The sequence below is a fragment of the Neovison vison genome, chromosome 1, assembly GCF_020171115.1.
Source record: "Neovison vison isolate M4711 chromosome 1, ASM_NN_V1, whole genome shotgun sequence".
Lineage (NCBI taxonomy): Eukaryota > Metazoa > Chordata > Mammalia > Carnivora > Mustelidae > Neogale > Neogale vison.
The window spans coordinates 207,911,061-207,937,397 of NC_058091.1; the positions used below are offsets into that span (position 1 = coordinate 207,911,061).

General features: G+C 36.4%; 1 protein-coding gene across 2 annotated transcripts in view; it reads left to right on the plus strand.

Moving 5' to 3' along the window:
• EDIL3 (EGF like repeats and discoidin domains 3) overlaps window positions 1-26,337 on the plus strand; it is a 410,169-nt gene that overhangs the window by 287,539 nt on the left and 96,293 nt on the right. For both annotated transcript variants that reach the window (XM_044266049.1, XM_044266057.1), the window contains 3 exons: window positions 11,928-12,083; window positions 13,415-13,559; window positions 17,778-17,962. In XM_044266049.1, coding sequence (XP_044121984.1) covers window positions 11,928-12,083; window positions 13,415-13,559; window positions 17,778-17,962 — 486 coding nt within the window. The remainder of the gene's footprint in view (window positions 1-11,927; window positions 12,084-13,414; window positions 13,560-17,777; window positions 17,963-26,337) is intronic.

The window sequence follows — 26,337 nt, forward strand, 5'->3', positions numbered from 1 at the left end:
CTTCTCCCCCTCTTGCTTCCCATCCCCCACCCCACCGCTTCTGTTCCCTCTCTCCCTGTGTCTCTCGCTGTGTCTCTGTCAAATAAATAAATAAAATCTTTTTAAAAAAATGTTAATATGCCTCAGTTCACGTTTTAACAATCTTCAATTAGGAAATGCTTCCTGAAGTTTCCTCAAAAAGAAGTTCTCCCTCCTCCACTCCCTAAGCAGTACAACTTTTAAAAAACTGAATGTTTATTTTTCAGTTAAATAAAATAATAAAGTAATTCCTTTTGCAGACTGTGTTTGTTTGCATCTTATATTTGGGTTATTGCTATGTAGTGATAAGAGCTACCAGTCAGACTCACACTTGAACATACTGTGTAATTACAACACAAGCTTCTGGTAACAAGCTTGAGGTGGAGAAAAACAATTAGCTATTCATACAACTACTTTTAAAGCCAATTGCTTATTTAATACTGACTTTTGTCTAAATTACAGCCATGAATAATTTTAAGTATGTTATTATATAATAAGTATGCTTGAAATGCTTATGCACTGTATTTTATGCTAGGTAATGAGTCCAGAAAATCCTTTTGTATGTAACCAGTGCTATTACATCAGATGGCCATAAGTCATGTTCCTCGAGAAGAGAGGAGTAAATGGGAGGAACCCATGATCCCTTCCCCCGACCTAGAGTAGCATTTGCCAGTGCTGATTTGAGGATGAGTCTATTTCTTTGCATTGTTATTCATTCCCACCTTCCTTCCCATTCCCCTTCCCTCACAGAAACTCAGCCCAGTAAAGCTGATGTGTAACCTGTTACTGTGCCCTTCCTGTATTGAGTTAGACAAGTGAATTCTTGGAAAGCATGTGATGTTATGTTATCTATATGTGTTTTTAAATTTAGGTGAATGGTACTGTATATATTTCATAGTTCTCTCTTTTTTTTAATTTATTTATTTATTTGACAGAGAAATAGAGAAAGAACACAAGTAAGCAGAGAGACAGGCAGAGGAAGAGAGGGAGAAACAGGCTCTCCACTGAGCAGGGAGCCCCATGTGGGGCTCAATCCCAGGACCCTGGAATCATGACCTGAGCTGAAGACAGATGCTTAGCAGCCAAGCTACCAGGCATCCCTATTTCATTGTTCTTTTTCACACATTCTTATGTTCGTTAGACAGCTGTGTATAATCCGCTTCATCACTTCTGACTCTAAGAAAGTATGGCTGTATGTGTGCAAGAGTACACACGCATGTGTGCAGAGGCACGCACACAGATTTCACATTTTAAATATTTAAAACCTCTAGGGATAGTCACTGAAGCTGCCTTCTTTGCTAACATAAAAAAATTCTACAGCAAATATTTGTGTGCATTTCTCATTGAACACTTGGGCAACAATTTTTCAGGGCGTAATATCCAGAAATAGGTTGCTTAATTTTGCTAACAACTAACAGATTGAAGTAACTATACAAGTTTATACTCCCATCACCAGCAAAGGAATACTTCACCATTACTTGATACTATCTTACATTTTTGTTTTGCCAGTCTGTTGGCTATAAATTGCTATCTTTTCTTTAGTTCGCATTTATTTAATTTATAGTGAGAGTTCGGCTATTGCTATTTTCTTTTCCCTGAATTGATCTTTAATATCCTTGTCTCCATGTTCTGTTGGTTTCTTCATCTCGTGTGTGTGTGTGTGTGTGTGTGTGTGTAAAAACACTTCTTATATTTTAGATCAGTGCTTCTCCATTACATGTGAGTTCACATATCCCTTTTGGAAGGATGGGGTCCCAGCCCATTCAGAAGGTTCACAGGTCTACACTATTTCCATAATAATTCTAAGGCTTTCTTTACCATTTTCACTGTGTTCATATTGTACTGATGCCACAAAACAACAGTTGGGTAAAACTTCTGCTTCCTAGCTCAAATCAAGACAGAAGCACCAAATGGTACTGGTAGTTGTTCAACCATCTCCATCATGCACACATGGGTGAAAATTTTAAAGAAATTCAGCTCATTTAAGAATGTCCTTGATGAAGCATTAAGATTATTAATTTTATTAAATGCCAATCCTTGTTGTGTCTTTAATATTGTGCATAATCAATGGGAATTACACAGAAAGCACTTCTAATGAGTATTGAAATATGATGATTTTCTCAAGGAAAAGCTTTTGGGGGATTGTGTGACTACAAGCTGAACTGCCCCCCTCCTTCTTATTTGACTTTTTTTTTAAGACTTGTTTATTTATTTTAGAGAGAGAGACAGTGACAGGGCAGGGAGAGAGGGAGAGAGAGAATTTTAAGCAGACTCCACCCCAGCACAGAGCCCAACACAGAGCTTGATCCCATGAACCTGAGATCATGGCCAAAATCAAGAGTCTGGCATTTAGCCAGCTGAGCCACAAGGTTACCCCAACCCCTCCTTTTAAATACCATGTTTACCTTAAGGAACAATTGATAAACCATTACTTGGTTTTTGGATATTTGGCAGAAATTGCCTTGAAAATGAACAAAGTAACCCTGCATCATTAAGGAAGATAGCTGACAGCATTGTTGCTAGTGATAAAATTTGAAATTTCAAGTGAAAATTAGACATTTGGAAAAAATATAAGCACTGATCTAAGCTCAGGAGCTTCTAATACTTAAAGACTTTTCTGATAAAATTGGTGGTGATCTTAATCAAGGTAACTTTTTGATATTATATAATAAAGTGTATTGATATTTAGAGACTCTTCATAGCTCGGTAAGACCATATTTTCCAAATGGCCATTGCATGTTGGTACAAAACCATGTGTAGGTAGGAGATCTATTTAAAGTGCAAGATAAACCGATAGATTTTAACTTAACAAATATAAAAAGTTCACTGGTAGATTTCAGATTCCACACTGCAACTAAAATTTAAACTATTGTCAAGTTTGTTTGTTTGTTTTAAATCATATTCCCTGAAGGTCCTTATTTTTATTTTCAGTGTTCCAAGATTCATTGTTTATGCAGCACACCCAGTGCTCCATGCAATACGTGAATACGTGCCCTCCTTAATACCCACAACCAGGCTAACACATCCCCCCACCCCTCCTTTCCAAAACCCACAGTTTGTTTCTCAGAGTCCATAGTCTCTCATGCTTCGTCTCCCCCTCCGATTGTCAAGTTTTGACATCCTAACAAGAAAGAATATACATGTTATCTGGAAAGGTTATTAAACTAGTTTTTCCTTTTCCAACTACATATCTGTGTGAAACTGCGTTTTCTTCATTTACTTCAACCAAAAAATATCTTGTAATAGATTGAATGCAGCAGCAAATATGAGAAGCTACCTGTCTTCTCTTAAGCTAGATACTCAGGAGATTTGTAAAAATGTAAAATAACCTCTCAGTAAATTTTTAGTTTGGGACAATATAATTATTTTTAGAAAATTATGTTGTTTATGTTAAACTATATTTGTTTTATTATTATTTTAAAATTAACTATTAAGTATTTTTAACTTGTCATTTTTAATTTTTAATACAATAAGTATATATATTATATACTCCATATATTACTATTTTACTATATAATATATATATATGTGTGTGCACACACACACACATCTCACAGTGCTGTGTGTGAGTACGTTTGCTCTTTTGGTCCTTCAGTAATTTTTAGGAGTAAAGGGGTCTCGAGACCTAGAAGTTTGTGATCTAGCGTACTAAATAAGCCCCTGTTGGTGTTTGACATTACAAATCTCTCCTCCCAAGCTGTCACCTTTCTATTAATGTTACCTGTAATGTACTTGGTTGAATAGAAGCCTTTAAATTTTTTTGAAGGGAGCCAATTTCATTTTTCCTTTCACATTTTGTTTTTTTCTGGTCTTCTTAAGAATAGCTTCTTCAACTCTGAGGTCACAAAAATATGTTTCTACATTTTCTTCTATTAGATGAATAGTGTTACTTTTCACATTTGGCCCTTAGTACATTTCAGTTCAACCTCATTTTTTTTCTATATAGAGTATCAATTTTCGCAACACCATTTACTAAATCTGGCCTTTCCCCTCTGACTTGTAAAGCTTCCTCAAGTGTGAATATATGTCTGAGCTTTTTCCTGGACCCCTCTTCCAATTCCAATTAGGTATTTTTCTGTCTCTAGGTTATTTTTTATTTATTTTTAGTTAAAATTGTCTTGAGATGCCTTAATATTTGGCAGATTTCCCCTGCTTTTCATATTTTTTCCAAGATTCCTCTGAGTTTTTATAATGAAAATCGGTTTTTCTGCCTCATTTGCCCCAAATGTGTATTTAAATGTGTAATTTAAAATAAAATATAGATTTAGAATAAATTTATCTAACAGAATATGGTCCTGGATTTTTTTTTTAAAGATTTTATTTATTTATTTGACAGAGAGAGATCACAAGCAGGCAGAGAGGCAGGCAGAGAGAGAGGAGGAAGCAGGCTCCCTGCCGAGTAGAGAGCCCGATGCGGGCCTCGATCCCAGGACCCTGAGATCATGACCTGAGCCGAAGGCAGCGGCTCAACCCACTGAGCCACCCAGGCGCCCCTGGTCCTGGATTTTGATGAAAACTGCACAGAATTTACAAATAAAATTCAGAGAACAAATTTATTATGTTGTCCCATCCATTAAATACTGGTCTTCTGTTGTATCTTTTGGTTAAAAAAATATTTTCCATAAGGTCACATTATTTATTAACTTTTTAGATATTTTCTAGAATCACTTAATTTCTAGATATTTTATAATTCCTTTCACTATTAAAAATAACATTGTATTCTTGCGGCACCTGGGTGGCTCAGTGGGTTAAAGCCTCTGCCTTTGGCTCAGGTCATGGTCTCAGGGTCCTGGGATCGAGCCCCACATCAGGCTCTTTGCTCAGCAGGGAGCCTGCTTCCCCCTCTCTCTCTGCCTCTCTGCCTACTTGTGATATCTGTCTGTCACGTAAATAAATAAAATCTTTAAAAAAATAACATTGTATCCTCAATCTTTTATTTTTACTTTAATTTATTTATCTTTTGAATAGGTAAGACATCGCATACTTCAAATTTCAGAAGACACAAGATACAGTACTGTCAATGTTATCTTCCTTTTTTTCTCTCCCCAAGCTGTTTACCACCTTTTAAAGAGACCACTATTAACCAGCTTTTTGTTTTTGCTTCAGAGACATTATAATCCTGTACAAGAAAATATGTATATGTATCATTTGCCCTTTACAGTACTATAAACAGAAGTATATGACACACATTGTTTTGTTGTAAACGTCTTACTGCTTTTTCCATGTAATTTCCAGATAATTGTAGATACTCTTCTTTGATATCATACCAAAACTTGACAAGCAGTAATTTCTCAAATCACACGCTAAGAGCTCGCTCTGTCTCTCTCCCTCGCCCTCTTGCTCTCTTCCTCCTACTTTCCCTCATTCTTGTTTTTTTTCTTTACAACTGAACAGTGTTCCATTTTCTGGACTTTTCCATAATGAAATGACTTAGACCTCTATGGATAGACATTTTAAATCATTTGAAATTGTGTTCTGTTATACACAGTGCTGGAGAGAACAACTTTGTACCTACATCAGTTTGCCTATGTATGATTATACTTGTAGCTGCATTCTTAGAATGAAATCTCTGAGTTTAAGAAAATGTGCATTTATCATTTATTTCACGTCACTAAATTCATAAAAGTCCTTCATAAATAACTGTCATTTATACTCCCACTAGGAATATACAAGCTTGCCTATTTCTTTACACTTTAACAAATATTGTGTAATATTGTGTGAATTATAGTATCTTGGGGTAGATTTAATTTGTATTATGAGTAAGATTGAGTATCTTTTCAGATGTTTAAGATCCGTATGTATTCCCTTTGATGTCAACTAACAAAATCCCTTGCCCAGGTTTTTCCATTGAGTTGTTTTTTTACCTATTAACAAATAAGATCTCCAAGTTTCTTCAATTAATCAGCTCTTTGCTATGATATGATTTGGAAAACATTAGTCCCATTTGTCCTTTGTATTTTACTTTTTATCTTAAAGAAATTTTTAGTTTAATGACATTTTAAAACTAGTGCTATGATTAGAAAGTCACTTTCCTCTCAAATTATTTTTAATTCAGTATTCTCCTCTGGTCCTTTGGTGGGTTTTTTGTTTGTTTTTCATTTAAGTATTTAATTTACCTGGACTTTACTCTGGGATAAAAGGACAGACATTGATCTAAATTTATTTATTTAAGATGTCTACCAAATTACCCCAATTCAGTTGTTGAATATTCTATTTTTTCCCACTGATTTGAATATCACTTACTTCATATATAAAATTTCCTTACATAGTGGGGTCTATTTATTGATTTTCTACTCTGTTTTATTGATCTATCTGCTTTTACATGTGGCAGTATCACACTATTTTAATTGTTTATATTTTTAATTAATTGCTGATACAGATTAAATGTTGATCTCACATTAAGCAAATCTGCAGAACTTTTTCATTAGTTTTTATTATTTGTTGCCTCCTTGAATTCTCAAAGCAAATTATTACATCATCTGTCAGTATGGACAGTAGCTTAATTTTAAACTTTTTTTAACTTTAATTTTATTTTTTATTCTCAGTATTTCCAACTGGTTCTTTTTTTGTTTCAGTCTTGTGTTTCAAAAATGTCCTTATCTTCTTAGGGGATTTTTTTTTTAACTTTAAAATCTTGATCTTTCAGTTCTATTAGATTAGTTTTTCTAGTAATAGTTCTGTTTTTGTTTTCTTCATTTGATTGCAATGCTTGCATTTCTCAGAGAGTTCATGTTCATATCTTGGCTGGTGGTACGCCTGAACAGAAGGGGAAACCCTATCCTAGCTGCAGCTGTTCCAGGTAGATTGAGTGGTGCAAAGAGGAAGCTCCATGACAGAGTTAAAATCTGTACTTATCCCGAATCCCTCTTCCCCCTGCCTCATTTGCCCCAGACACTGTTTTATCAGCATCTCCATTGCTCCATTTTACCTCCTTAGTGCAGACAGGGATGCAGAGTGCCGAGGAGGAAACACGCAGACCTGTAGTGATTGCAGGCTCCCCATCCCAGCCTGGCCCACATGTCACAGCAGCCTCCCCCTGGCAGTGGACTGGAAGTGGGTAAATCAGGAAGGAGTCAGAATGCAAAATGAAAATGAATAATGGCAAATTTAGAAAGCTCTTCCCAAGCCTGTCTCCCATCAATAGCCCTTGGAGTTTTCCCCACATCCCAAACATGGAGACATGTACTGGGATCTCGAAAACTCCTATTACACTAAGGGTTTCTCATGGTTTTTGAGTTAGGATTTGATAAATCTCAGTGCCTCCTCAGGAACTTTCTAACATGGAGTATCTCCAGTGCTGGATTCAGGGAGTCTTGTCAGCAACCCATGAATTTTCATTTCCACGTGTCGAAGCTAGTGGTTGGATTCACACACACATGCTTAAATATAGTAGCCCTAAATGTCTTATCAGTTCATAGCTTTGGAAGTTATTTCCAAAGGCATTTTCATATGGTTATTATGCTTATCAACTCTAATAAATACAGTGTACCTCTCCAAGTCCAAATTCCCTAACATCAAATGGTTAAGGTAGAAAGAATGCTTCTTTTCATTTAAATAACAATGAAAACTGAAAATCAACCCCAAAAGCAAATGTTCCAAGAGATTTCTAGGTGGCAGGTGTTATTAAATTTTCACATGCATTACATCGTATAATCCTCACATTTAATAATTCTATTAAAATCCCTTTTACAAGAGAGGAAATTAAATTTCATACAGCTTAGACAAGTTGTCCAAGATTATATTGGTGGAAGTGACAAAAGCCAGAGCTGAATCTGTCAGTTCCTTTTTGCCTTTTGCCTGGTCTTTGCATGGGTTCTAGGCATTCTAGGTCCAGATTATGTTTCTTAATATTTATAGGGGATACCATTCACTCAAAATACCTTAAATACAGTTCTGTTTTTTAAGGCCATGCAATCTACCAACTTCCCAGTAGGATAATAATTTCTCTGAAATCAAATTAGTAAATGAAACTAATCATTGTGTATTTGAATATCTGTCAAGTTCAGGGAGTAATTTTGGAATTTCTGGTGCAATCCCTGGCAGACCTTTAACATGGTATCTGGAGTGGCTCATACAGGCAGAATAAGCAGAATAAAAGGCAGTTCTCCTTATAGCCGATGTCATTTTAGAAAGAGATTGTAGCATAATCTTGGAATGTATGAAAGGGGATTACTTGCCACAAGTTGTATGGTGGAGATGTTTCTAAAATCATGCCATAGCCTTCTTCCAAGGCTCATTTATTTCTCACAGCAATATACATTTCTGGTATTAAACTGGAGTGTAAGCAAGAGAGTGAAATCTTAGCTGTCTTATATTGAATATCTGATTATCCGAGCTTAAGAATGCTAGGTGTATAAGAACTCAAATATGCAAAACTAGTAAGTGTTATTAACCCCAGAACCTGTGCTCTACAAATTTTTTTATTTAATGAAAACAGTGTTGATATTTAATTACAAATGCCAACTGAAAGTAGATAGACCCCAAGTTGGGTGCTGCATTATTATCTGGAATTCCAGCTCCCTGAGATATACTCTCAGAGCCTATAAATATTAGAGTAAATAGGAATCTTTTAAACCATCATTTCTAATGATTTAGAGAGGAAACATGTACTCAAATTTTTTCTGGTTGTTATACCTCCACAATTTAAGCTTTAGAAAATGAGCCTACAGCTCATCAGCCAAAACTTGAGCAGAGATAATTTGGCTATCTATAAGAGGTATAAACAAGATAATTGAAACAAGATAAAAGATAATTGAAAAGGGATGTTCAGCAATATCAAGGGTGGAATTTGACTTCTAAACTGGGAAGAAATATGATTCTAAGTGTCCACTATTTATGTTGTATACATTAAAATGGTTTAGACCATGAAGAGTCTTAGATTAAAAAAAGAAAAAGCAGATCATATGTGAGATATGGAAGATTTTTGCTCTTCCATAGCAATGTGCTAATTTACCTAATATACTGAAATAGTAACTATCTTTTGGAGGTTACCTATTCTAAACTCAAAGTTAAAATTCCAAAATCAATCTTTGGAGAACTATTTGAGACAAATGTTAAGAGCCATAGGTAAAATTTACCTTCATGGAGGATATTCTTTTATTTAGACCTCCAAACAAGAATGGGATATAAAATGTATTCATGTCAGAAATGTTGATGTTGGAGTATTTTTTTAAAAGACTTTATTTATTTATTTGACAGAGAGAGATCACAAGTAAGGCAGAGAGGCAGGCAGAGAGAGAGGAAGGGAAGCAGGCTCCCTGCTGAGCAGAGAGCCCAATGCGGGACTCGATTCCAGGAGCCTGAGATCATGACCTGAGCCGAAGGCAGCGGCTTAACCCACTGAGCCACCCAGGCGCCCGCTGTTGGAGTATTAAAATGAGAAAGGTAAAACTGGACAGCCGAGTCAACTTACTTAGGATTTTAGCAGAAGAGACCAAAGACCCAGAATTTAACAGCAAAATTATTGTTTGTAAATTCTGCACTATAAGAATGAAAAGGGGGCATGTTTATTGGCCAGTAGCTGGGGACTACCCCACCCCAGTTCTTTACTCATCAGAATAACAGATTTTCTTTTTACATGAGTCAAGACTGCCTTTTCCCAAGAGAACTGCCTTGTAAACATTGGTTGGGATGGATCCTCATGATGTTCCGTGAGGGAAGATGGGACTGGGAAACTCCCAATGAAGAGGAAGGTAGACTTTGCCCTAGTGGCAAATTTTCCAAAGCCTAAAAGAACATTTGCTACATGAGGGATTCAGGTTTACCCGTAACACACTTGACACATTCAAAATCTATAAAACCAGGGGAATAAAACATTGTAGGCCTTTAGTAAGTCATACTGATTGTAGGGGGTGGGAAGGTTTTAAGGATTGCTTTCTTAGTTCTGATTTTTAACTTTTTGAATATGTAACATGAATATATATTTAGCTTATAGTTTATAAATGCTATATATATAGTGACCTATAGAGGAGCTGGTTTCCACATGCACATACTCTACAAATGTTAATAACTCTTAGTCTCATCACAAAGTGAAAAACGGTAGTCACTAGCATAAATCTGAACATTTTCTTCTTTGGGAAATAGTATCAGAATTAATAACTTAATATCAGAATATGAAATATTAAAATTGTTGTGATTTGTAATTAATGAGAAAGGAGCTCTATAGCGAATTGTAAAGAACATTTGAGGCAGTACCTTCCAACTTAATTGAAGATTTTATAAACATCATAAGGGTTTTTTTTTTCAGTGTTCCAAAATTTATTGTTTATGCACTCCATGCAATACGTGCCCTCCTTAATACCCATCACCAGGCTCCCCCCTCCTCCCCTCCCAAACCCTCAGTTTGTTTCTCATAAGGGCATTTTAAAGTGAATGGAACAATTGTTTTTAAAAGATTTATTTATTTATTTGAGAGAGAGTATGCACCCATGCAAGCGGGGCAAGGGGCAAAGGGAGAGGGAGAGGGAGAGAAGTAGATTCCCCACTGAGCACAGAGCCCTATGTGGGGCTCTATCCTAAGACCCTTGAAATCATGATCTGAGCGCAGATCAAGAGTCCAATACTCAGTTGACTGAGCCACCCAGGCTCCCTGCTAATAGAACAATTTTTAATGATTGCCATATCTGAGGAAAATATGTTTCTTACCTTGTGGCATTTATTTATAGAGTATCAGAAGGAGCTTCGTATAACTATGAAAAAATATTACTTTTATTAGATGACTGTTATTCTTGCAGCAAACTATTAAAAGGTGATTTGGAATGGGGAGAATATATGAGAGAAAATATCTGTTAGAAAATCTCCATATGCTTAAATGAAGAGAAAAATAACTGTGTTGAAAAACCCTCCAATAACCTGTAGGAGAGACTACAGTAGTAGTCTGTAGACTATAGACTACAGAGCTAGCAACTGAGGATGCTTATGTTTGTTTTTTTTGTTTTGTTTTGTTTTGTTTTTGTTTTTTTTTAAGATTTTATTTATTTATTTGACAGAGAAATCACAAGTAGACGGAGAGGCAGGCAGAGAGAGAGAGGAAGGGAAGGAGGCTCCCTACTGAGCAGAGAGCCCGATGCGGGACTCGATCCCAGGACCCTGAGATCATGACCTGAGCTGAAGGCAGCGGCCTAACCCACTGAGCCACCCAGGCGCCCCTTATGTTTGTTTTTGTTTGTTTGTTTGTTTGTTTTTGTCAGTATGGTTACCTTTATCTTATTTTTTTTTTTAAGATTTTATTTATTTGACAGAGAGAGGTCACAAGTAGGCAGAGAGGCAGGCAGAGAGAGAGGAGGAAACAGGCTCCCTGCTGAGCAGAGAGCCCGAGGCGGGACTTGATCCCAGGACCCTGAGATCATGACCTGAGCCGAAGGCAGCGGCCTAACCCACTGAGCCACCCAGGCGCCCCACCTTTATCTTATTTTTATTGTAGTATTCAGTGATCTCAGAATGATTTTCATTTTCATTTTAAATGGAAATTTGTTGAAGTCCAAAGAACTGGAGACACATTAAAATTATATTGATTTTACTATTTCAAACTAATGTCACTGACGCAATTATGACAAGATAATATATCCATTTTTTAGTTTCCTAAGTTGTATTTCCATATTGTAACCAACCAAATGTTTTTCATACTAATATTTTGGCAGGAAATCGTGTTTTTCAAACTTTGTTCACAAATATTGCTTACTTAAGAAATGTATTCCATTAGAGAAAGATCTTGAAGCTAAACTTGACATACTCTTAATAATCATCTGAAAAAATACAGGAAAATTACTGTATTTCTGTATTATTTTAAACCTATACTAAGAAATAAAAAATGTTCCATTCCCCAAATTGATATTGTCAGTATTGCTGAAATATTATTGAAATATGTTGAAAGCAGTGAGGTTACCATTGTTTATGCCTTGTCTCCTCAGATAAATTTACAAAGAAAAATGAGAGTTACTGGTGTGATTACTCAAGGAGCTAAAAGGATTGGAAGTCCAGAGTATATAAAATCCTACAAAATTGCATATAGTAATGATGGAAAAACTTGGACGATGTACAAAGTAAAAGGCACCAATGAAGACATGGTAAGACTGACAACATATTTAATTTAAAAGTAAAATCTCATTAATAATCATTGGTTGCTAAGTAGTTACTGACTCTTAAACAGAAGCCTTATACAGTTGTGATTTTTTTTTAATTGGACTAAAGGGTGTAGAGTACAAGGAGTTTTTCCAAGTAATAAATGTGCAGCAGCTACCATTTAAGATTTTGTCAGATTTTAATTGGTGGTTATATAAACACTTTATCACAATATTAGCATAGTCCTGTGTATGATGATTAATTTTTATCTTAACATAGCTTTCAATTTCATTTTTATTGCTTTGACAGATTAGCACTCTTCTTAAATAAGTACAGATCAAAATTACTGCTTTTAAAGAAAAAAATTGTTTCTTTTAACAAAAGTACCAAGTGATAGAAAAGATGTATGCTTATATATTTCACATTAGAAAACAGTTTTGTTTTTCAGCAGAATATAATACATTAGAGAAAATGAAAATAATATCCAGTGCCTACTTTGCCTTTTCATATTATAGTCCCAATTTTTTATCAAATTTTCCTCAAAAACTTTAATTTTAAAAATATCAGGACTGCAGCTTGTCCCGTTTAAAACCAAATGGTTAAATTCTAATAAATTTTATGAAAAATTTTTTAAATACTTAAGTGAAATTAGGTAAAGTTTTCTGATTATTGTTATATGAAAAGTAAAACAGGAATGAGATTTAAAAGAATTAAAAATAACACATTTTCACATTTAATTTTTAGAGGAAAACACTGTTTTTCACTAGAGATAGATATGAAGACTTTGATTCTCTCATCCAGTGATCTGGGACTGACTGATAAGAAAGTAATCTTGAGGAATCGGACCCTGAAGCATCATAAAGTCTGATCATAACATTAGAGAGACTGAGTGATCAGAAAATACAAGTGGAGACTGCTAGCCAAACCAAACCAAACCAAACCAAACCAAACCAAACAAAAACACCTATAAATACTAAGTAGCATGAACAGATAGTCCCAGATTAAGCTGAAAGGTTTCAGGTGCCCATTTCTCAAACAAAGTGAAGAAACTCTCCCCTGACTCTGAAGGACTGACCTTAAAATCGACAATACCATCATAGTAGAATATAGATTATGCCATAGACCACAGTGGTTTATAGCTTTAATTAGGATTTTATCTATAGGTCTTATATTCACTGCTAAGGACAATGTGCTTCCTAAATGCTCCAGATCCCCAACATACTTAATCCAATTTTTGACGCATCACATTAGATAGGATATAAGGTCAATATATGAAAATAGGTAAAGAAGCTCTTGCCATTAATAATTTCAAACTCTATCTTATCTCTTTACCCAGGTGTTTCGTGGAAATGTTGATAACAACACACCCTATGCCAACTCTTTCACACCCCCGATAAAAGCTCAGTATGTAAGACTCTATCCACAAGTTTGTCGAAGACATTGCACTTTGAGAATGGAACTTCTTGGATGTGAACTGTCGGGTGAGTCTCATATTATCTATTTCTGTATTTTCTTTAAAAGAAAAAACATATATTTGTATGTAGTCTACCACTAATTTGCCATTTTCCAACACTCACAGATATTAATTTTTGGCTACAAAATGTCTAGGGCACAGTTAGTGGAGAAAATGTGTGTGTGTGTGTGTGTGTGTGTGTGTGCACGCACGTGTGTATGTACGTGCGCATGCACGCGTGCACACGTGTGCATACGGGTACGTGCGTAGGATAAACAAGTTCCAAAACATGCTGCAGAATAGAATTAATGTAGAAGGAGCAGTGTATTTCAGAGAAAGCACAATAAACTCTCACTGGGAAGTTCAATCAGATTTAAATGTGTCTTGTTTTTAGGAGTAAGTATGATTTATGTTTGGTGACAGAAGTTCAGTAAAAACAGGAATCTGCCTGACCCCACAAATTTCAGTTATGTTTAGGCTTCATGGCATAGAAAAGTAAGCTTTATCTTTGTCCATCCACCATGAGAACTTGGTTTTGTTTTGTTTTGTTTAGGTTTTATGAAACATGTAAATTTATCATTCCTCCCAGGGAGGTAATACTTCAAAACCATGAGAGCTACTATAAATTCATTCTGATATCATTCTTATCTAGCAACCTGCTTACTGTACAAACACTGATTATCCAGCTCAGAGATAAATCTATCAAAGGATTCAGAGTTAAATAATTCTTGTCTTCCAGGAGTATCAGTGCTAGATATAAAGATCAAGACTTAATGTGTGGATCTCACAGCGGTCCCATTTCAATATAGCTAGATTCTGAACTAAACAAAAAACCTTTTCTAGGCATTTCACTGTGCTATATTTTTGGTGGTGGTTCTTGTGTTTCGAGCATCAACATTTAAAAACTATCTTTGCCACTATGGCCTGAGATGATTTTGTTCAACTAACTGTTTTGTAAAAAGCCAAAAATTCATGTGTGCCCACTTTTTAGCATGAAAGACTTTATCAGACTTACAACAATGCCATTTAGTTAAAAATAGGACACATCTTTCCAAATGCATTTCAAAAGAAATGCACAGACGTTGAAATGTATACTTTATATCTCTTTCTCTTCTTAGGTTTCTTTGTGATGCCAAGAAAGAGAGTGATTTTTAGCAAATGAAAGTTACTATTAAAAACAGCCAAACTCTAAGTGAACCCATTACATTTAAAGGAATTAGGGACATTTGGTCAGATGAGTGAATCTGTTTTAAGAATCACATTTTCATACTATCTATGGGCATCATTTATAAAGTAACCAACATACGGTTTTAGTACCATTAATTATCCTAACAATGATGTTTTCTTTATTTTGGTAATTCGAACCCATTTATTGACAGCCAGAAATCTCAACAGAATCATTGCTGTGCAGTTTATATTACATGTCACTCTATCATCACAGGCCAGTGTCATCCCTAAGTCATTCATCATAAAGCAATCAAGGAGAAGCCAAGCCCTGTGGTTTTTAGTTGTTTAACATCGCCATCCCCAATTTTCCAGTCTCTTGATTCATGGGGGTCACTCTTTCTTACAAGACACAGTTACACCCCCAAGGTATGAATATATTTTACTTTCAGCTTTTACAGGAGGCTACACCTGACACTTTACAGATTTTATGTTCTTAAAAGAAGCCATACCCCATCTCCCGATTCCACAATTGATTTTAAGCTTGCATGCAGAGGATAAAAATCTCTCAATGGATGCTTTTAAAAGCTAGGACACCTCACTCTCGAAATAATCAGTTTTTTGTTAATACTTCATTTTGCTCAGGTGCTGCCTGTTCTGGTAAAAGTATTAATCTACACATATGAAATCATGTGGATGAGAAGGAAAATTTGTGGTGTGAGGCAAATTGGCAGAGATGTTAACTATAGCACTAGGAAATAAACAAGAATATAATGTGCCAAAGGATTTCCCACAATCCCCTGCAATGCACAAGTCTGCCTTACTGTATTCAGTAAGCTGTTAAAAGGATCTCTCAGCCTGCGCAGAAGATCAACAGTTAATCTTTTCTCTAGACACTTAAAAAAGAAAATCCCCTAAATTCTCTGAAAGGAGTATGATTTAAGATAGTTAGAAAGAAGTGAATCATGGCTGTAATTAGAGGAGGACTAGTCATTAATTCACCCATTCTTTGAAAAAATTATTCAGCACTTGCTCTGGGCTAGATTCAAGACAACAGAGTGGGTATGAAATGAATTCTATGATGAAGCAGAAGTGATCGAAGTAAAGGCATCTGACTTCAAATATTATATCACAAAAGGAGAAAAACAACTTCCCTTTCCCTTATATCTTTCTTCAACCCAAGCAGTTTTACAAAGACCCCACTATCAGGGCAGGGTGGGTGTAGGGAGCGTTGGTGGTCATAATAGAAAGATCAGAAATCTATAATGCAGACAATGCATGTTACCTTAGAACTGCCAGCAGATAAATAGCATGTCATTAAGATTTTGGAATTTTCTAGAATCTTTGAAATTTGTCATGCGATTTTTCTCCTCCAGAAAATATATTTAGGAATTTGAACTATTTTTATCTTGAGACTTAGGGTCTAGGTCTCCTACACCTGAATTCCAGCAAGACTTGTGCTAAGGCGCATAATTGGCTAACCCTCCATGTCAGTTTTGTCCATGTTTGCATAGGAAAGGCATTTCCTAGAAGGTGGCGGTGAAGCCAAACATGGAGAAGCTTCAAGAAGGCCAAGTGATCTAGATTGACTAGAACAGAAAGCTATTAATTGTAGTTAAGAATTATTTATCAGTGGACAGTTCTAAGTTCCCTCTCTTAGAGCCTGAACTTAAAACAGCCTAGTTTCAGAAAGTGTAACCAGTCCTACTACATTATTTTAGTGCTTACTGATCTGCCGATCTGGTGATTTAACATTATGTGTCCAAATGAACTTTATGGAAATAACATTTACTGAATGTTAGCTATATGCCATACTGTTTCTAAATACTTTAACTAATTTCTTAGAATATTTTTTGAGGTAGTTTATTATTATTACCACCATTTTGCCAGTGAGAAAACTGAGGCACAAAGTGGTTAAATAATGGGTAAAAAGCCACAGAGAGACTAAGTAGAGAACCAGTAGAGTACCAGGAGATGGCCTTAATTGGAGAAATCCCCTTTTTCATCTTGGGTTTCTTGATGATCAAACTCATCTTGTGTGTTCCTTGGTCAAAATGTAGCAGTGGTACATATGGAAGACTCAACCACTGACTAATATGATAATAGAATCGTGCTTCCTATTACGAGCTTTGTGAGTGGAATTTTATCACAGGTGTAATTCAAGATTGGAAAATTGTGTGTAAATTTCTTTAAGAAATTGTGTGTATGGGTATGGGTATGCACATGTGTGTGGGCATATATACACAAATTCTCATTAACAGACAAACCCAAATTTCATACCATGACGAAACTGAAAAGATATGTTCCAGATTTGAAAATCTTTCAAAAATATCCAATACTAGAGGTCACTGAGTATGATCAAAATGGAAGTTTTTATAAGAAGGCTTGTACAATAAAGATTTTTGCTAGAATTACCTCATTTTCTTCTATTATCTATTATTTTAAATTCTGTATTTGCACAGTGCCTGGCACATGGTATCCGTCAAGTAAATATAAGCTTCCTCGATGTCTAGAGGAAGCCATGTTGGTGCTATAAGAATCAGCGGTAAGGATTAACAGATATTTCTCAGAAAACAAAATGCTGTCCAGTTTGAAATACACCATTGGAGCACTTTGTGAAAATGACTTTGTACTGAGGGAATTTTCATTTGCGATATTATGGAAACAAATAAAAGAAAACCAAGTATACTTTGTGAGAAAATGTTCTTTTTTAAAGACACAATGAAACTGTTGAAAACCAGGGAATAGTCATGAGGCTATCAGTAATGAGACAGGAGAGAGCATTTCAGCCTTGTTTTCATTTTGCAAAATCATCTATCACAGAAAAGTAGTTTGAATTGTCTGCCTTGTTTTCAATTTTTCCAAAATATATTCAGACAAAATAGCCTGAATTGGCTATCTTGTTTTTCGATTTTGTTCCAGATTTATTTCTGATTATAGCCTTTTTTGAATTTAGATGCTTTCTCTTTGGGGAAATGAATAGCATTAAGCGTCATCTTATTTTGCCTATCCAAAATGAACGTAGAAAACTTCCAGGGCAATAAATTATTTTTCTCATGGAATCCTTCTCATTTTCTTCCAGGCTGTTCGGAGCCTCTGGGGATGAAATCAGGACATATACAAGACTATCAGATCACTGCCTCGAGCATCTTCAGGACTCTCAACATGGACATGTTCACTTGGGAACCAAGGAAAGCTCGGCTGGACAAACAGGGCAAAGTGAATGCCTGGACCTCCGGTCACAATGACCAGTCACAATGGTTACAGGTAATATTTTCAAAAAGCCTTTCACCAATGCCTGCTCCTCTTCCTTAGTAGATTTCCTGTTGGCTAGGTGAATGTCAGTCCTTGCCTTCATTCTCATTTAAGTGTACCTTCCTTCCTCTTTGGCTTACCTAAAATTGGTAAAACAAAAATTCCTTAGGAAGCCATAGTTGTGTGCTGCTTTTACTGTGATGTTAATTTATAGATGCTTCTGTTAGACTGACGCCCTAGATTGTGCCAGATCACAATATATATAGGTCAGTTCAATCGATTATGAGAACATGTGCATCTTAACTCTCATCTGTTCTAATGCATCCTGTCGGTATTGGTTTGAAAGTGCCACAGCAGAATTCCAGACTGGCCTGAAATCATGCCATTGACCTGCAGATTGTTCCCACAGAATCATGACTCCTGACTTATTAGCTCTTTACCTGTGGTTGCTAAGCAATGGAGCAATTTGATTACATTCTCATAAGAGAGCTTGCCTGTACAAGGAAAGCATAGCCACTGCAGTCTATTTATCATTTGCAAATTAAGTGCAGTTATAGTCAGTGCTTTTTAAAAAGAATCTTCTTGAAATGCATTTATTGCGGAGTACTTTTAAGTATGCGCAAATTTGTTAATGTCTTCTGTGGCAAAGAAAAGTAAGGCAGCTTAATTCCATAATGAGGTCATTTTATTTGAAAGTTTGGAGTTTCATTATTGATTTTTATGCTGTATCCATGAGTTTCAGAACTGTGGCAATTCATTACATTTCTGAAAATAACAAAACAATTATAATAGCAACAAATGTTACCCTTCATAGAACCTGATTTGCCACCTGAGTCTGTTCTAAGTCACCTGAAATGTCCACTAGAATCTTCTCAACAGAAATAGTCACTTTTCCCTTGACTTTCCCCTGACATTCTGTCTTGATCTCCATTGATCTGGAGCTTTATTGGGCTCTTTCATTAGCCATTATGCATAAAGGGTAATTCGTGTGTGTTTTTCCTTTTAATGTTTTATGAGCTTTTTGACAGAAGGGTGTATGTCTACACACACACACACATCACACACACATACACACTCACACTGCGTATTTCCTTTCTCACCATCCCCTCTGCCACCTCCCTGATCTAGGCTACCACTCCCTCACCTGGGTTTTGCCGAAGTTTCCTGACCAGGTTTCCTATTTCTGATCTCACTCTCTAAAAATCCACTTCCTAAATTGTGAGCAGTGAGTGATTTTTTTTTTCAAAAATGCAAATATGATTTTCTTACTCCCTTTCTAAAACCCTTCAACTGCTCCCTATCAGCCTCAGATTAAAGTGCAGATTTCTTAATATAGCTTCGAAGTTTTTGCCGGAGTTGGCCCCATTTCATCTCTTACCACACTCTTCTAAATTTGCTTCACTTTCTCAAACCAAATGTTCTCTCTTTCAATGCCTTTATAAATGTCCTCTTCCTAGAGGAAAAGAAAGAGTACTTCTACCCTTAGTATCCCCTGCTTTGTGTGGCTGGTGTCCTCAGCTGCAGTTTGAATGTATTTTCCTCTGGGAAGCCTTTGCTGCCACTACCAGCTTCATCTCACCACAGTAAGATCTTACCACTACTTACAGTAGTACTCAGCTCTCTCCTGAGTACTACTGTGTCCTCAGTAATCCTCTCACTGTCCATTATCACACTGTATTGGAAATTGTCTTCTCAGATTTGACTGTTTGCTCCAGGAGGGATGAAACTACATTTGCCTTTTGTGACTTTCTCAGCTTGTTGTCCAGTACCTAAATGAATAATACTCGTCTTAACACTTGACATGGTAGGCATTCAACGAATATTTATTGAATGAATGAATAAGTGGATAAATGAATAGTTCAAAGTATAATTCAAGTTATCGATTTGGGCCTCAATGGCATATCATTCTGATCCCCAACTGGTAATATCCTTGAACTTTAAAATAATATTTAAAATAGAAATCTAAAATCTCATGTTGGGGGCTCCTGGGAGGCTCAGTGGGTTAAGCACCCAACTCTTGGTTTCCACTCAGGTCATGATCTCATGAGTTGTGGGATAGAGCCTGTGTCAGACTCCCAGCTCATCAGGGAGTCTGCTTGGGATTCTCTTCCTCTGCCTTTTCCCCAGTTTGTGCTTGCATGTGCGTTCTCTCTCTCTCTCTCTCTCTCTCTCTCTCTCAAATAAATAAATAAATATTAAGAAAATAAAGTAAAATCTCAGGGGCACCTGGGTGGCTCAGTGGGTTGAGCCTCTACCTTCAGCTCAGGTCATGATCCCAGGGTTCTGGGATCGAACCCCGCATAAGGCTCTCTGCTCAGCAGGGAGCCTGCTTCCCTCTCTCTCTGCCTGCCTCTCTGCCTACTTGTGATTGCTGTCTGTCAAATAAATAAATAAAATCTTTAAAAAAAAAGAAAAGAAAAGAAAGTGAAATCTCATGTTAACGATCTAGTCTTTATAACATAGGAACTAAAGTTTAATGATATGTAGACTTTATGAAGTTTTCAAGTTCTTAATTTGAAGAAATCATGGAAAAACTTTTTCCTACTTGTTAGACTTGGGTGGCAATATTAAACTGGTTCTTTGTTGCTGTATAACATTTTTTAATTGGAAATAGTCTAGTCATACTCCAGATTAACTGGATTTAGCTAATATTATTTGCGAGTCATAATGCCATGTAGAATAAGACAAAATATCTTATACTCCATAAGTAGCTCAGATGGGCTGGCTAGCAGACTCCAGAAATATCTACATGAAAGGATTGCCAATGGCAAATATCCTTAGAAAGATAAAATAAAACAAACATTTTTTTTACATGAATCAGTCTGTAATCTTCAGTCCAAACCTCCATCCATCACATTTTTTTAAGATGACTTTTCAACTGTCTTCTTAAAGTCACTTGCATGCTGAAATTGATTCATTCTGTTGGTGACAGATTTTCTGTCGATTCAAGGACCAGTTCTTCCAGTATGTGTTTATTTTTTTGTTGTGTCAAAACATATTCAGAATCTCCAAGGCAAGGTAAATTGACATCTTTTCTTATATATTTTTTTTCTTATTTGACATCATGTAAGAATTGTTCCAGAATTGTGACTATTTTTAGCATCTTCTCCTCAAGAGGATATAATCTGTTCAACTGTACGTTGTTATGCTTGTTAGTATCTTTGTTGAAAATAAGATTAACATTTTTACAGATAATGTATAGGGTGATTTTTTAAAATTTTTTATTAACATATAATGTATTATTAGCCCCAGGGGTACAGGTCTATGAATCACCAGGTTTATAAATGTCACAGCACTCACCATAGCACATACCGTCCCCAATGTCCATAACCCCACCACCCTCTCCCTACCACCGTACCCCCGGCAACCCTCAGTTTGTTTTGTGAGATTAATACAAACCTCTTATGGTATGTCTCCCTCCTGATCCCATCTTGTGTTATTTTTGCCTTCCCTATCCCCCAAACCTCCACTCTGCTTCTCAAATTCCTCATATCAGGGGGATCATATGATAATTGTTTTTCTCTGATTGACTTATTTCGCTAAGCATAATACCTTCTGGTTCCATCCATGTCATTGCAAATGGCAAGATTTCATATCTTTTGATGGCTGCATAGTAGTCCAGTGTGTGTGTGTGTGTGTGTGTGTGTGTGTACAAACAAGAAATTATATATATATATACATATATATACACACACACAAGAATATATGCCTTTGCTGTGTCCCACAGATTTTGAACAGTTGTGCTCTCATTATCATTTGTTTCCATGAATTTTTTCAATTCTTCTTTAATTTCCTGGTTGACCCATTCATTCTTTAGTAGGATGCTTTTTAGCCTCCATGTCTTTGGGTTCTTTCCAAATTTCTTCTTGTGATTGAGTTCTAGCTTCCGAGCATTGTGGTCTGAAAATATGCAGGGAATGATCCCAATCTTTTGATACCAGTTGAGACCTGATTTGTGACCCAGGATGTGATCTGTTCTGGAGAATGTTCCATGTGCACTAGAGAAGAATGTGTATTCTGTTGCTTTGGGATGGAATGTTCTGAATATATCTGTGATGTCCATCTAGTCCAGTGTGTCATTAAGGCCTTTATTTCCTTATTGAAATTTTTGCTTGGGTGATCTGTCCATTTCAATGAGGGGGGTTACTATTATTGTATTATTGTCAATGTGTTTCTTTGATTTTGTTATTAATTGGTTTATGTAGTTGGCTGCTCCCATGTTAGGGGCATAGATATTTAAAATTGTTAGATCTTCTTGTTGGCCAGACCCTTTGAGTATGATATAGTGTCCTTCCTCATCTCTTATTATAGTCTTTGGCTTAAAATCTAATTTATCTGATATAAGGATTGCCACCCCAGCTTTCTTTTGATGTCCATTAGCATGGTAGATTGTTTTCCACCCCCTCATTTTAAATCTGAAGGTGTCTTTGGGTCCAAAATGGGTTTCTTGTAGACAGAGTATGGATGCGTTTTGGTTTTTTATCCATTCTGATACCCTGTGTCTTTTGACTGGGGCATTTAGCCCATTTACATTCAGGGTAACTATTGAGAGATATGAATTTAGTGCCATCGTATTGCCTGTAAGGTGACTGTTACTGTATACTGTCTCTGTTCCTTTCTGGTCTACTACTTTTAGGCTCTCTCTTTGCTTCAGTATTTCCTGTAGGGATGGTTTGGTGTTTACAAATTCTTTTAGTTTTTGTTTGTCCTGGAAGCTTTTTATCTCTCCTTCTATTTTCAATGATAGCCTAGCTGGATGCAGTATTCTTGGCTGCATGTTTTTCTCATTTAGTGCTCTGAATATATCATGCCAGTTCTTTCTGGCCTGCCAGGTCTCTGTGGATAAGTCTATTGCCAATCTAATATTTTTACCATTGTATGTTACCGACTTCTTGTCCTGGGCTGCTTTCAGGATTTTCTCTTTGTCAGTAAGACTTTTAAGTTTTACTATTAGATGATGGGGTGTGGACCTATTCTTATTGTTTTCGAGAGGGGTTCTCTGTGCCTCCTGAATTTTGATGCTTGTTCCCTTTGCCATATTGGGGAAATTCTGTACAATAATTTGCTCCTATATGCCTTCTGCCCCTCCCCTTTCTTCTTCTTCTGGAATCCCAATTATTCTAATATCGTTTCATCTTTTTTTTTTTAAGATTTTATTTTATTTATTTGAGAGAGAGAGACAGTGAGAGAGAGCATGAGCGAGGAGAAGGTCAGAGGGAGAAGCAGACTCCCCATGGAGCTGGGAGCCCGATATGGGACTCGATCCGGGGACTCCAGGATCACGCCCTGAGCCGGAGGCAGTCGTTTAACCAACTGCGCCACCCAGGCGTCCCTATTCTAATATCGTTTCATCTTATAGTATCACTCATCTCTCGAATTCTCCTCTTATGGTCCAGTAGTTTTGTTTGTCTCTCTTTTTCTCAGTTTCCTTATTCTCTGTCATTTGGTCTTCTATATCACTAATTCTTTCTTCTGCCTCAATTATCCTAGCAGTAAGAGCCTCCATTTTTTATTGCACCTCATTAATAGCTTTTTTAAAATTTCAGATTTTAATTCCTTTATTTCTTCAGAAAGGGCTTTTATTTCTCCAGACAGCATTTCTCTAATATCTTCCATGCCTTTTTTGAGCCCATGATGATTCTTTTTTGAGAATCATCATTCTGAACTCTAGATCTGCCATATTACCAATGTCTGTATTGATTAGGTCCCAAGTCTTTGGTACTGCCTCTTGTTCTTTTTTCTGTGGTGAGTTTTTCCTCCTTATCATTTTATCCAGATAAGAATATATGAAGGAGAGAATAAAATACTATAAAGGTGGCAAAGACTCCAGAAAAATGTATGCTAACCAAATCAGAAGAGACCCCAAATCAGGGGAAAAAAGGGGCTAAAAAGAAGTTTAAAAAATTTTTTTAATTAAAATATATGTGTATATATACACACACACACATATTGGACTGGTGAATAGAACAGAGCCACCTACTTGATTTTGGGTGTATTTTGGCCTCTTGGAAGAAACTAACTCCCAGAATTTTAAAGAAAGAAAAACTTATATCTATACAAAAATAAAGGTAAACTGAAGAAGGGAAGGAATATGACTATAAAGATGAAAATTTTTTTAAAAATTCTAAAAAAGGAATTGATAAGTTGGTTGTGAAAAGAAAGAAAAAGAAACTGGAGAGAATTTGCTCAGGCTGGAGACTGGAACAAAGTCCTGTGCTAGGTTTAGGGTATATTTTGATCTATTAGAAGAAGTTGTATCCCAAAATTTTTTAGAAGAAAAAACCCTATATGTATACAAAAAATAAAGTTAGATACAATGAAGGATAAAATGTGACTATAATAATGAAGTTTTAAAAAGTTTTTTTAGAAAGGTATTAAGATAAACTAGTTTAAAAAAATTAAAAGTAGAAAGAGGAAAAGTTTTTAAAAATTAGAATAAGAAGAAATTTATTTTAAATAAAATTTTAAAAATGTAATTAACTTTGCAGGATTAAAGAATCATGAGGAGAAAGCCATGAATTCCATGCTTTGCTTTCCCCTTCTCTGGAATTCTTCTGTTTTTGATCAGTGAGTTTGGTCTTGGCTGGATGTTCTTTCTCTTCTTCTAGGGGAGGGACCTGTTGTAGTGATTCTCAAATGTCTTTGCCCGAGGCGGAATTGTGCCATCCTTGCCAGGGACTGGCCTAAATAATCTGCTTGAGTTTGCTCTCAGGAGCTTTTGTTCCCTTAAATCTTTCTATAGAGCTCTGGAGGACAGGAATGATAATGGCGGCCTCCCAATCTCTGGCCAAGAGGAACCAAGAGCTCGGGGCCCCACTCCTCAGTGTGCCCTCAGAGAAAAGCGCTCAATCACTCCCATCTTTCTGGTCTCCGGCCACACTCCAAGCTCACCCGGCCTGTGACTGAGCATTTCTGTCTCTGGCTTACAGCCCCATTTGGAGTCTCCAAACCCACCAGATTCCTGCTGCTCTGCTCTACCAGTGGCTCCCCCTGGATCTGCTACTTGTGGGGTCCCTGCCCAAGGAGCAGAGACCTGTTTGTGCCACAGGTCACAGTTAGGGTAATATGAGAGCTCACTCCTTGATTCCATCTCTGTAGCTGGCTTTCCCCCTCTGATACCTGTGAGCTCTGCTACACTCAGATACCCCCGATCCTTCTGTGACCCCGCAGGATCTGAGACCACACTGTCCCCACCAGGGCTCGACCTCCACTTAGCCTCTGGAGTGATGTCTGTCAGTAAAGCAGACTTATAAAGTTTGAATTTTGTGCTCTGTTGCTCCACTGCTTGCTGGGAGCTGCCACCCCACCCTCCCCACGGTCTATCTAACTGTCGTTCAGATTCACTTCTCCTCACATCCTACCTTTCAGAAAGTGGCCAATTTACTGTTTCTAGAATTGCTGCTCTTCTTCTCTTCGATCTCCTGTTGGTTTTGTGGGTGTTCAAAATGGTTTGATAACTATCTATCTGAACTCCTGCAACCTGATGTCATCTCAGTCTGCTACACCTCTGCCATCTTCTAGGGTGATTTTGTTTTTGAATTACTGATACAAAGTCAGTTTTTATCCTTGTTTGAGACTTCTGAATTTGTAAGTTTTAGTTGTGTTTTTAGTAAGAAGCATCAGTTCTGAGAAATAGCCCTTCAGAAGAAAAAACATATCTGTCATTTAAAATTCCCTTCTTTCATTACCGATCTCCTGCTAATTGATTTTTAAGAAATTTCTTATATACATCAACTACATATAATCTTCTAATGATGAGAGTTTTATTTAAGTTTAGTAGGTTTTGCCAAAACGTATTTGGATAACATATGACAATACAGTTACTCTAAAAGAAACCCCCAAAAGCCCTTTGGCCCAGTCATTATGTATTTTAAGGAATTCTTTAAGATATTCTTTTAAGGAATTCTTATGTATTCAAATACCACTTTAACATCTGATTCTTGTGATTACTCGAAGTTTTCTTTCAGTCTCTTCTATAATATGGTACAAATCTCAGCTGCTTCTCCAACAAATGTTCTTGTGTTACTTTTTGGAAGTGATCTTACCTAACTAATTAACATCCTTGAGCTACTGTTAATCATGAAATCATTATGCTATTCCTGCAGAAACATGGCAAAAATGTGTTAAGTCCACAGGCAGTCCTAAATGAGAACCATTTCTCAGACCTCTGGAAAAATGCTGTTCCATCACTTTGATGTGTTTGATGTTCTTTAAAACTTTGAACAAGAAGCCCTACCAGTGTGTTTTCCAAAAGCCTCTGAAGGTTAAATTGCAGTTTCTGCCTTTCAAAAAATCTTTCCTAAATTGAAACCTCATAAGCCAATCATTCCTGACTCATAGTTGGACGTTCCTAGCACATGGTTGGATTAGATTTTAATCCTTGTTAT